General features: G+C 45.0%; 1 protein-coding gene across 10 annotated transcripts in view; it reads right to left on the reverse strand.

The window, feature by feature from the left end:
• robo1 (roundabout, axon guidance receptor, homolog 1 (Drosophila)) overlaps positions 1–12,123 on the reverse strand; it is a 708,427-nt gene that overhangs the window by 127,118 nt on the left and 569,186 nt on the right. For all 10 annotated transcript variants that reach the window (XM_063050245.1, XM_063050243.1, XM_063050241.1 and 7 more), the window contains 2 exons: positions 5,277–5,397; positions 3,880–4,018 (listed from right to left, as the gene is read on the reverse strand). In XM_063050245.1, coding sequence (XP_062906315.1) covers positions 3,880–4,018; positions 5,277–5,397 — 260 coding nt within the window. The remainder of the gene's footprint in view (positions 1–3,879; positions 4,019–5,276; positions 5,398–12,123) is intronic.

The following is a 12,123-nucleotide window of genomic DNA, read 5'->3' on the forward strand; positions in this document are numbered from 1 at the left end:
AACTCTTCACAGGCAATGGTGGGAATTGAACCCGGATCACCGGTACGGTAAAGCATTGTGCTAATCACTACACTACAATGACGCCCATTATTTATCACACATACATCAAAGCACACAGCAGATCAAATCAAATCACTGAGGATTGTGCTGGGGCAGCATGCAAGTGTCCCATGCTTCTGGCGCCAACATAGTATGCCCACAACTTACTAACCCTAACCCGTACATCTTCGGAATGCGTGAGGAAACCGGAGCACCCAGAGAAAACTCACGCGGTTAGGAGGAGGATGTCTGGAGGGATTACAAGTGAGGGAAGGGATTTAGAGTGAGAGAAAGGATTGCGAGGGAGGGAAGGGGAAAGAAGGACTGTGACAGAGGGAGGTAAAGACAAAAGGAAATAAAATACATTGATTCATTTCAAATCCTATGTCAGCAGTGGTTGAGTAGAGTCTCATTTCTGCTGATCAAGTGGCAATCCCTTCAGTCCATTCATGCCAGAAATCAAGTGCCCACTTACCTATCCCTTTTTATTTTCCCTAAATACCCAAATCAACTCACCCCTCCCCCAATTCTACCACTCACTCCACACTGAGGGCAACTTATCTACCGACCCATGTGCCTTTTGGATGTGGGAGGAAACCAGAGCACCCAGGGGAAACCTACACAGTCACAGGAAGAAGGTGCAAACTCCACGAAGGAGGTATGGAATTGAACTAGAGTGATACTCTGAGGCTTTCGAGTCAGAAATCTCACTGCAGGTACCTGAGTACTGAATTCTGAACTGACTCTTCAGGGTCGAGCAACACACATCAAAGTTGCTGGTGAACGCAGCAGGCCAGCATCCGCAGAATTCCTGCGTTCACCAGCAACTTTGATGTGTGTTGCTTTAATTTCCAGCATCTGCAGAATTCCTGTTGTTTGCGTCTTCAGGGTAGAGCTGCCTTGACATACACACGTGTATTTTTTCAATGACACCTTGTGGTGTGGGTGCAGTTAAAACCCCAACCATATTTGAAAGAGCAACAGGATCTCGCTGGAGTCCACAGCCAGATCAGCCGCAATCTTACTGAAGGGTGGAGCAGGCTCGATGGGCTATTTCTTATATTCATTTATCCTGCCTATAATTAACCCCCAATCGAGGAGATGGAGCTCATCAGACATGGTTGGCAGCTCATCTACGAGAAGGAAATCTCCAATCTCAAACCTCCACTGCCTTGAGGCTATACTCATTAATGGGGAAACCCCGAAAAAACCTGGAGTTGGAGTGCCTGAGGCAGTCCTATATTGAGTTCAGTGTTGACTGGCAGCTCCTGAATGCTGCTGGTGCCAAACTGAACCGGTCCCTGCCATTCCTTTGGGCTCATCAGCTGCATGGAGAGGGGCAGCCCGCTGCCGGGGAACAACTTGCTGTCCACATCACACTGCCCTGACGTACGTACTAGTTTGCATATTGACGATATACTGTGGATAGCAGGGAAGCAGCATCTGTGCTCAACCCCAGCCAGTGGAGGTCTCACACCACTGAAAAAAAACAATAAAACAATTCTTTTGTCAGGGCTGTGTGCCGAGCCCACTGCTGTACACTCCGCTCGCACATCACTGCACAGCCAAACATCCGAGTAAACACATTGTCAAGTCGGCTGATGAAACAATAGTGGCGGGGTGGGGCTCTTCATCAACAATGATGGGACGGTCTACAGGGAGGAGGAGAAACAACCTCTTCCTCAATGTCAACAAGACATCCAGTTGCACTTACATCCACAGTGATGATATGTTTTGAGAGGCTGGTGTTGAAATATACCAACTCCTGCCGGAGAAGTGACTTGAAACCCCTCCAATTTGCCTACCGGCACAACAGGTCCACAGCAGATACTATCTCATTGGCTCTTTACTCAACCCTGAAACATCTGGACAGCAAAGATGCATGCATCAGAATGCTCTTGTCGACTACAGCTCAGCATTCAATACTACCATCCCCTCAATACTAATCAATAAGCTCTCACACATTGGCCTCAATATCTCCTTGTGCAATTGAATCCTTGATTTCCTCACCTGCAGACCCAGTCAGTTCCGATTGGCAACAACATCTCCTCCGCGATCTCCATCAACTCAGGTGCCCACAAGGATGTGTGCTTAGCCCCCTGCTCTATACACACTTCTGACTGTGTGGCTAAGCACAGCTCCAATGCCACGTTTAAGTTTGCTGACGACACCACAGTTGTTGGCCGAATCAAAGGTGGGGACAAATCCACATATAGGAGGGAGATTGAAAAGCTAGCTGAGTGATGCCACAACAATCTCTTACTCAATGTCATCAAGACCGAGGAGCTGATATTTACTTCAAGGGGAGGAAATTGAAGTTCTCATTTGGGGATCAAGGGTGAAGGTCAGCGACTTTAAATTCCTCGGTGTTATCATTTCAGAGAACTTCTCCTGGGCCCAGCATGTAAGGGCAATTACAAAGAAAGCATGGCAGCACCTCTACTTCCTTAGGAGTTTGCGAAGATTTGGCACAACATCTACAACTTCGACAAACTTCTATAGATGTACAACGGAGAGTATATAGACTGGCTGCATTACAGCCTGGTATGGAAACACTAATGCCCTTGAGTAGAAATTCCTACAATAAAGTAGCAGATACTGCCCAGTCCATCACAGGTGTAGCCCTCCCTACCATTGATCACATCTAGAAGAAGTGTTGTCACAGGAAAGCAGCATCCATCATCAGGGACCCCCACCACCCAGGTCATGCTCTTTTCACCCTCCTGCCATCAGGAAGAAGGTACAGGAGCCTCAGGATTCACCCCACCAGGTTCAGTTATTACCCCTCAGCCAACAGGCTCCTGAACCAGAGAGGATAACTTCACCCAAACTTCACTTGCCCCTTCACTGAATTGTTTCCGCAAGCTATGGACACTTTCAAGAACTCCTCATATTCTAAATATTTATTTCTTATTTTTTATCATTATTATTTCTTTTTTTCTATATTTTTGTATTAGCACAGTGTGTTGTCTTTTGCACACTGGTTGTCCATCCTGGTGGCACAGTCTTTCATTGATTCTATTAGGTAGTTATTGGATTTATTGAGAGAAAGAAAATGAACCTCAGGGTTGCATACGGTGACATATACAGTATATACATTGCATACAAATTTACTTTGAACTCTGAAGACAAAAGAGATAGTTACTAACTTCAGGTGAACTCGTACCACTCATACCCCTCTTTAGGTAGGCACCACAGTATTGGAAAATGTGAGCGGTTTCATACTCCTGAGAGTCCACATCTCTCATGGTCCTAGACCACATCACACACAATCAAGAAAGCTCACCTACGCCTCTACTTTCTGACTTGGGGCTGAAAGGAACTGGACTATGCACATCTATACTCATATCACTCTACAGATGTGTAGTAGAAAGCATCCTTCCAAACTGCATCACTACATAGTATGGAAACTGCACAACGGCAGACAGGAAGTCTCTACAACGGTTAATCAAAACTGCCTAACGCATCATCGGTTCCAGCCTACCCTCCATCATGGACATACATACAGAAAGATGCCAACAAGAGGCCAGTAACATTGTGAAGGATCCCACCCACCCTACTCATGGACTGTTTGTCCTAGTCCCATCAGGGAGGAAGTTACGTAGCACCCACGCCAGGACCACCAGACTCGAAAACAGTTACTCCCCCTAAGCAGTAAGGCTGATCAACACCTCCACCCACTAACCCACCCCTCCGCACCCCCCACCACCATCACTAATCCACACTACCTAGCCCCCATGCGTTTTGGGAGGTATCAAGAGGCAGAAACACAAACGCTGTCCCAGGCCTGTGTGTGCCTCCCACAGGTCACCCAGCATGCCCAGTGCAGACCCTTGGTACCTGAGTTTGGGCAGCTGTCCATCTTCCTTCCTCCAGTGCACGGTGGGCGTAGGATCTCCTCGAGCCTCACACTTGAACTCCACCGTCTCGTCCACCAGTAAAACCTGGCTATTTGGTTTCTTCACAAAGGATGGCCGCTCTGGTGAGGGAGGGGAGAGACAAGAGAGGTAGAGAACATGATCAACAGAGATGAGGGCTTGATTTTTCAGTACATCCTATTCCCTCCATTGATTCATCAGTCAAAAACCTTCTTCAATGCCACTATCATATCTGCTCCTACCACCAGCCCTGCCATCCCATTCCCAGCAGCCAGTACTCTCTTACCAAAACTTACCCTCCACACCTCCTTTAAGCTTTCCGAATCAGGATCAGAATCAGAATCAGGTTTAATATCACCGGCATATGTCACAAAATCTCTTGTTTTGTGGCAGCAGTACAATGCAATACATGATCATTTAAAAAACTATAAATTACAATAACATATATAAATAGTGCAGAATGAGAGCAAAAAATAAGTGATTCATTGTCCATTCAGAAATCTGACCATAGAGGGGAAAATCTGTTCCTGAAATGTCAAGTGTTTCCCTTCTCACCTTAAAGCTATGCCCTCCAGCATTTGACTTTCCCATCAGGGACAAAAATTCTATCTACCGTATGTGTCTCTCATAATTTTATAACCTTCTATCAGCCTCCGATGCTCCCAAAAAGCAGTTCAAGTTTGTCCAACATGTCCTTACAGCTAATATTCCCTAATCCATGCACACTCTGGTGAGCCTCTCCTACACCCTTCCCTATGCCTTGACATGTTTCTTACAATGAGAAGACCAGAACCAAATACAACATTCTGTAGATTATGCATAAATTGAAGACAGTTGCTGTTGTGGTGGGATTTGAACTCAGGACTCTGGATTAGACAATAAACCATAAGCTTAAGAGTAGAATTAGACCATTTGGCCCATTGTGTCTACACCATTTAAGATCCATTATGGCTGATTTCTTTTTTCCAACTCAATTCGCTTACCTTCTCCCCATAACCAATTTAAAACACGTCAACTTTGGCTTAAGTATATTCAAAGACTTGGTGTCTACAGCCCTCTGTGGAAACAAATTTAACTACCTTCTGGCAGAAGAAATTCCTCTCATATCTGTTCTAAAGCAACATCCCTTTATTCTGAAACTGTGACCTCTTTTCCTAGACTCCACTGTCAATAAAACAGCCTCTCCATGTCCACTCTATCCAGGCGTTTCAGTACCTGGTAGGTTTCAATGAGATGCCCCCTCATTCTTTGGTGTTGTTCCTCCTGGTTTCTTGATTACTGGTCAGGTACTAAGATCTCTGTGCCACTACTTTACCATGGGCTATACACATCACCAATATTGCTGGAGAACACACTCACCCAAGACTGTCAGTTCTGCCACCTCACTCTCGCGCTCACCCACCATGTTGGTTCCTACACAGATGTACTTCCCTGCATCGCTCTTCCGAGTGTTAGTGATCATCAGCTTTCCTCCTCGGATCTGCATGGATTCAGAAAGGATATCAGTCAGATCAGTTAGCTCAAACCACGTGGGATGGTATGGTCGTGTAGCAGTTAGTGCAATCGCTTTGCAGCACCAGCGGTCACCCATCAGGGTACGATTCCTGTGACTTTCTGAAAGGAGTTTGTACATTCTCCCCAGCTCCATGTCAGTTTCCTCAGGGTACTCTGGTTTCCTCCCACATTCCACAGACGTACAGTTAGCATTAGTCACAGTGGACATGCTACTTTGGTGGCAGAAGCATGGCGACACTTGTGGGCTGGCATCAGCACTATCCTTGGTGTTCAGATTTGACACAACACCACACATTTCACTGTACGTTTCAATGTTTTGATGTATATGTGACAAATAAAGTTAATATATCTAAAATATCTCTGGACTGGGGAGAGAGGTCAGCCGGGCTTGGAAGAGCAGGATGAACTCTGCCCAATGCAGCATTGGAACCTCCCTCTCCATCATCAGTAGTATCCAGAGGAAACACTGCCTCAACAATATCCAGCTTCAAAGATCCCCACCATCTGGGCCATCTTCTCAGATCTACCATTGGACAGGAGGTACAAAGACCTGAAGACCCACATCTCCAGGTTCATACTGAAATACATGGGAATTCCCAGTGTAACTGGAGCGAGGAATCCATCAGTTTATCTCAATTTCCCTGAATGTAAAATGGTTGGCAAGTGTAATTTAACACTCACCATGCCCAGAAAAACGCTATGAAAGGCAAATTCTTCCTTATGAAGTGCCGCAGGATTAAGGATCCTCTTTCCTCATGTCAGCAGTGTGGTTCCTTGGATGTCAATGATTATGCAGAAATGGATGTGTTCTGGGCACAGGAAGGGGCAAGGTACCGTTGAGATGACAAGGCTCAGATCTTGCAGGGTACAGCATTTGGCTTTAGGCCAAGCTAGCAGCATCTCAGCTGGTTTCTGAGTTTTCAGTTCAGGTAGATTTTTAAGGTCCTGTAGTTTGAAAGTACAGTGGATTCAGGTTAATTGGGCCATCTGTAAATCACGGCAGCTGGTATCTGGGATAACTCTTAAAGAATAAAAACTATCTGAGAAAATCACCTTGATTACCTTTGTTTACTTGGGACACTACGCCACTTAATTGGGACAGAAGACAGTTGCCGAACAGTTTCTAATTAGCGCCAGTTGTGTACACTTACGTGGCAGTTAGACTCTACACTGTGCTTAGAGCAAAGAGTTTTAAACAGTGTCACTGATAGTTGGTGAGAAATAAGCAGCAAGACAATTCGGAACCATTTTGCTCACTGCGGTTTCAAGCATTCAGGTTTGGTGATGCCAGAAATGGCCTTTAGACATTACGGAGTGAACAGTTTTTAAATAGCAACATACATCAAAGTTGCTGGTGAACGCAGCAGGCCAAGCAGCATCTATAGGAAGAGGCGCAGTCGACGTTTCAGGCCGAGACCCTTCGTCAGGACTAACTGAAGGAAGAGTGAGTAAGGGATTTGAAAGCTGGAGGGGGAGGGGGAGATGCAAAATGATAGGAGAAGACAGGAGGGGGAGGGATAGAGCCGAGAGCTGGACAGGTGATAGGCAAAAGGGGATACGAGAGGATCATGGGACAGGAGGTCCGGGAAGAAAGACAAGGGGTGGGGGACCCAGAGGATGGGCAAGAGGTATATTCAGAGGGACAGAGGGAGAAAAAGGAGAGTGAGAGAAAGAATGTGTGCATAAAAATGAGTAACAGCTGGGGTACGAGGGGGAGGTGGGGCCTAGCGGAAGTTAGAGAAGTCAATGTTCATGCCTGATTTCCAACCTGATGGCATGAACATTGACTTCTCTAACTTCCGCTAGGCCCCACCTCCCCCTCGTACCCCAGCTGTTACTCATTTTTATGCACACATTCTTTCTCTCACTCTCCTTTTTCTCCCTCTGTCCCTCTGAATATACCTCTTGCCCAACCTCTGGGTCACCCCCCTCTCCCGTCTTTCTTCCCGGACCTCCTGTCCCACGATCCTCTCGTATCCCCTTTTGCCTATCACCTGTCCAGCTCTCGGCTCTATCCCTCCCCCTCCTGTCTTCTCCTATCATTTTGCATCTCCCCCTCCCCCTCCAGCTTTCAAATCCCTTACTCACTCTTCCTTCAGTTAGTCCTGACGAAGGGTCTCGGCCTGAAACGTCGACTGCGCCTCTTCCTATAGATGCTGCTTGGCCTGCTGCGTTCACCAGCAACTTTGATGTATGTTGCTTGAATTTCCAGCATCTGCAGAATTCCTGTTGTTTGAGTTTTTAAATAGCGTCAGTTGCATGCGTTTGTGTTCAGGGAGCAGTGATTTTTGTTGCTGATAGTTGGCAAGGAATAAGCAGTAAGACAATTCAAAGTTCAAAGTACATTTTATTATCGGCGTATATTTTATACAACTTTTAGAGATTCATCTCCTTATAGGCAGCCGCAAAACAAAGAACCCCAATAGAACCCATTAAAAACAAAAGAAGACTATCAAACATCCAGTGCGGAGAGATAGAGAGAAGAAAACAAAACAAAACTGTTTTGCTCACTGTGGTTTCAAGCATTCAGGCTTGGAGATGCCAGATATGGACGTTAGACATTTCTGAGCAAACAGTTATAAATAGCGTCAGTTGCGCGTGCTTGTGTTATGTTATCTATTGGGGCTGATGGCCACCAATTCAAAAAGCTTTTGATAAGATTGCTTTTTATTTTGACTTTATGCAGGAGGGCTATCAAGACAGTCCAATATCTGTACTAGGTGTCTGTGCTGATTTTGTTCATTTACAGTCCATCGATAAAGATTAGGAACTAATACACAGTTTTATCATACTGTAGTAGTATTGGTAGTGTTTCAGTTTGGTCTGTATTTCATTTAAATACATAATTTGTTACTCAGTTAAACAGTAGTTTATTTTTGTTATGCCTTTTAACTATTTCTATGAAACCTCATATAATTCGGACAGCTGCTAAATTGGACCACAATGTGCTGGTCCTCATGTGCCCAATTGACTGGGATCCACGGTATTTGCATTTCCCTCCCTTCCATGGATTCTGTCTACATTTCTCATTGTCTTATCAGACCAGCCATCATAATCTAAAGCCCCATCCACCCCAGACATTCTCTATTCTCCCCTCCCCATTGACCATAAGACCACAAGACATATTGTAGGAGCATAATTAGGCCATTCGGCCCATCAATCCTGCTCCACCATTCCATCATGGCTGATTTATTATCCCTCTCAACCCCATTCTCCTGCCTTCTCCCTGTAACCTTTGACACTCTTACTAATGAAGAACCTATGAACCTCTGCTTTAAATATATTAAATGACTTGGTCTCCACAGTCATCTGTGGCAATTCCACAGGTTCACCACTCTCTGGCTAAAAAAAAAATTATCTTCATCTGTGCTCTAAAGGGACTTCCTTCTATTCTGAAGTTGTGCCCTCTGGTCCAAGACTCCTCCTCTATAGGAAACATCCTCATAACATCCACTCTGTATAGGCATTTCAATATTCAATAGGTTTCAGTACGATCACCTCATTCTTATAAACTCCAGCAGGCACAGGCCAGAGAATTATTGGGCGGAAGTTACAAGAGCCTGAAAGTACGTAACACCAGGCTCAGGTTTACAGGGAGAGGGAGAGTGTAAGTGGGGCACAGGGCTGGGTTTGTGGGGAGAGAATAGGTGGGGCAGGGCGGGTACAGGGCAGCGGGTCGAGAATGGGCGTGAGATATTGGGGATGCACAGAAGGGAGGGAGAGATGTGGTTAGATATTAACGCGGTTCCGGATATGTGGAGATGGTGGTTGTTTGGAGGGGTCTATTAGGAGAATGAGGAGAACATGAGGGATTGATAGGGTAGACAGTGAGAAACATTCTCCCAGGGTAGAAATGTCAAATACTAAAGAACATGCAGGTAAAGTGAGAAGGGCAAAGTTTAAAAGAGATGTGCATGGCAAGGTTTTCACACAGATAGTGCTGGGTGCTTGTAACAGACTGCCAGATTGGTGGAGGAAACATATTATTAAGGCATTTAAAAGGCTGTTAGACAGACGTATGAATATTCTGAGGATGGAGAAATAGCGATCAGGTTCAGGCAGAAGAGATTTAATTTCATTTAGCTTTGACTCTGGAGCAGACATTGTGGGCCAAAGGGCCTGTAACTGTGCTGTACAGTTGGCAGGTGGGCAGGTGAGGGATCTTTGCGGAGTGGGGAAGTGGAGTTTGGATAAAGGGCAGTAGTCCATTGGGAGAGGGCAAGTGGGAGTGGCTGGGGAGGGTGGGTGGGAGAAGCAATTGGGAACCATGATGCATCCCTCCAAAAGAAACTGCAGGGAACTAAGAATAGTTCTGCATTTCTCTGGGGAATAAAAAGCGAAAAATAGAAAGACAGCCGTGTCCAGAAAGATGCAGGAGTTGACGTCATTGGAATCGACAGAACATTGGAGCAGAGAAGAACAATCTTACTCATTAATTGGGAATCACAGCCCTCACAGAAGTCAACAAGACCTACCAGGTGTCAGTGTGAGAGGCAAGTCATGCAATGTCTCACTTCCACGCCTTTTCGCTTTAGCGAAGCTCCTCCTGGGCCAAACTAAGCACCAATTACTTCCTTCTTCATTCAGAGATCAATGAACACAGGGAATGAGATCAAATCTGGCTTGGTTCATTAGCTGATGTCAATAGTCATCTTTTTCCCTAACCACTATATGCCATTGACGGTGCAGGATTCTCTAAAGGTTAACTTGCGGGTTGAGTCAGTGGTAAGGAAGGCAAATGCAATGTTAGCATTCGTTTCAAGAGGTCTAGAATATAAAGGTGAGAATATAATGCTAAGGCTTTTTAAGACATTGGTCAGACCACATGGAGTATTGAGAGCAGCTTTGGGCCCCTTATCTAAGAAGGGATGTGCCAGCATATTGGAGGGTCCAGAGGAGGTTTGCAAGAATGATCCCGGGAAAGAAAAGGTTAACATGAGGAGCTGTTGATAGCTCTGGGCTTGTACTCACTGAAGTTAGGAAGAATGAGGGGGAATCTCATTTAAATCTACCAGATACTGAAAGGCCGAGATAGACTGGGTGAGCAGTGAATGTTTTGAGTAGTGGGAGAGTCTAGGACGACAAGGCACAACCTTAGAATACAAGGATGATCCCATTAGAACAGAGATGAGGAGGAATTTCTTTAGGTAGAGGGTAGTGAATCTGTGGAATTCATTGCCACAGGAGATTGTGAAGGCCAAGTCATTGAGTATACATAAAAAGTAGGCTGATGGGCTCTTCATTAGTCAGGGCATCAAGGGTTCCAAGGAGAAGGCAGAAGAATGGGGTTGAGAGGGAAATAAATCAGGCCTGATGGGATAGCAGAGCAGACTCGATTGGCTGAACAGACTCATTTTGCTCCAAGTCTTACAATTTTATGGAGAATGAATATCCAAACAGTGCGGCTGAAATGCAGTCAAATTCCTTGACAGAAAACCTTTAAACCAACAGACAACTACGCTCACCCAGCTTCTGCCTCATGTACCTAATAAAGTAGCCACTAAGATTATGTTCATGGTCTTTTGCTGCTGCAGCGCATCCACTTCAAGGTTTCACATACTGTGCATTCAGAGATGCTCTTCTGCACACCACTTTTGTGGTGTGGTTATCTGAGTTACTGTCAGCTTGAACAGGTCTGGCCATTCTCCTCTCTCGTTAGCAAGTCATTTTCGCCCACAGAACTGCAACTCACAGGATGTTTTTTTGTTTCTCACACCATTCTCTGTAAACTCTAGAGATTGATGTGCATGAAAATCCCAGGAAATCAGCAGTTTCTGAAATACTCAACCCACACTGTCTGGCATCAACAATCATTCCACAGTCAAAGTCACTTAGCTCACATTTCTTTGCCATTCTGATGTTTGGTCTGAACAACAACTGAACCTCTTGAGCATTGAGTTGCTGCCACATGATTGGCTGATTAGATATTTGCATTAAAGAGCAAGTGTACCTAATAAATTGGTGACCGAGTACACATCAACTGACAAAGTCTTTATTACCTGCCCTCTCAGTCCAAGCAAGAGGGGCTGATTAAGATTTTATTATCTTCAGCTGTCCAACTACCATTTTGTAGTTTGCTATCAGTACCTTGGGCGTGAATGAATGTTTCTTTACTGAGTTTCAGAACAGGGAACCACTTCATAGATCAAAGATCATCTGACATTCACGTTAACCTCCTGACATCTCGATACTTACTTCCTTCCATTGCCTTGATGTTTCAAGTGAGAATCACATTGGTTTGACAGTGAGAGGGAGCTGGATCAACATGGGGGAGATATGTAGCAGTACAGTGTGCAGGTTCAACGTAAGTCTATTTTCAACGTATATATATGTCTCATATCCAACCCTGAGATTCATTTTCTTGTGGGCATTCACAGTGAATACAAAGAAACATAATGGAATCAATGAAAAACAGCACATTACAAGACAAACAACTAACGTGCAAAAGACAAAAGAAAAAAAAAATCAAAAAAAAGCAATAAATATCAATTTAACCAGTAAGTCAGGGGTTTCCTTTTTAATGCAATGGACCCCTACCATTAACCGAGGGATTGTGGACCCCGGGAGTAAGGGTAGGCCAAAAAAAAAATACTGCAGAAGCTGCAAGTCTGAAATGAAAACAGAAAATGCTGGAAAAACTCAGCAGGTCTAAGATTGGAGGTGCAGTGAACAGCTAGGAAGGACATCAGAG

The sequence above is a fragment of the Mobula hypostoma genome, chromosome 6 (assembly GCF_963921235.1).
Source record: "Mobula hypostoma chromosome 6, sMobHyp1.1, whole genome shotgun sequence".
NCBI classification, from domain to species: domain Eukaryota; kingdom Metazoa; phylum Chordata; class Chondrichthyes; order Myliobatiformes; family Myliobatidae; genus Mobula; species Mobula hypostoma.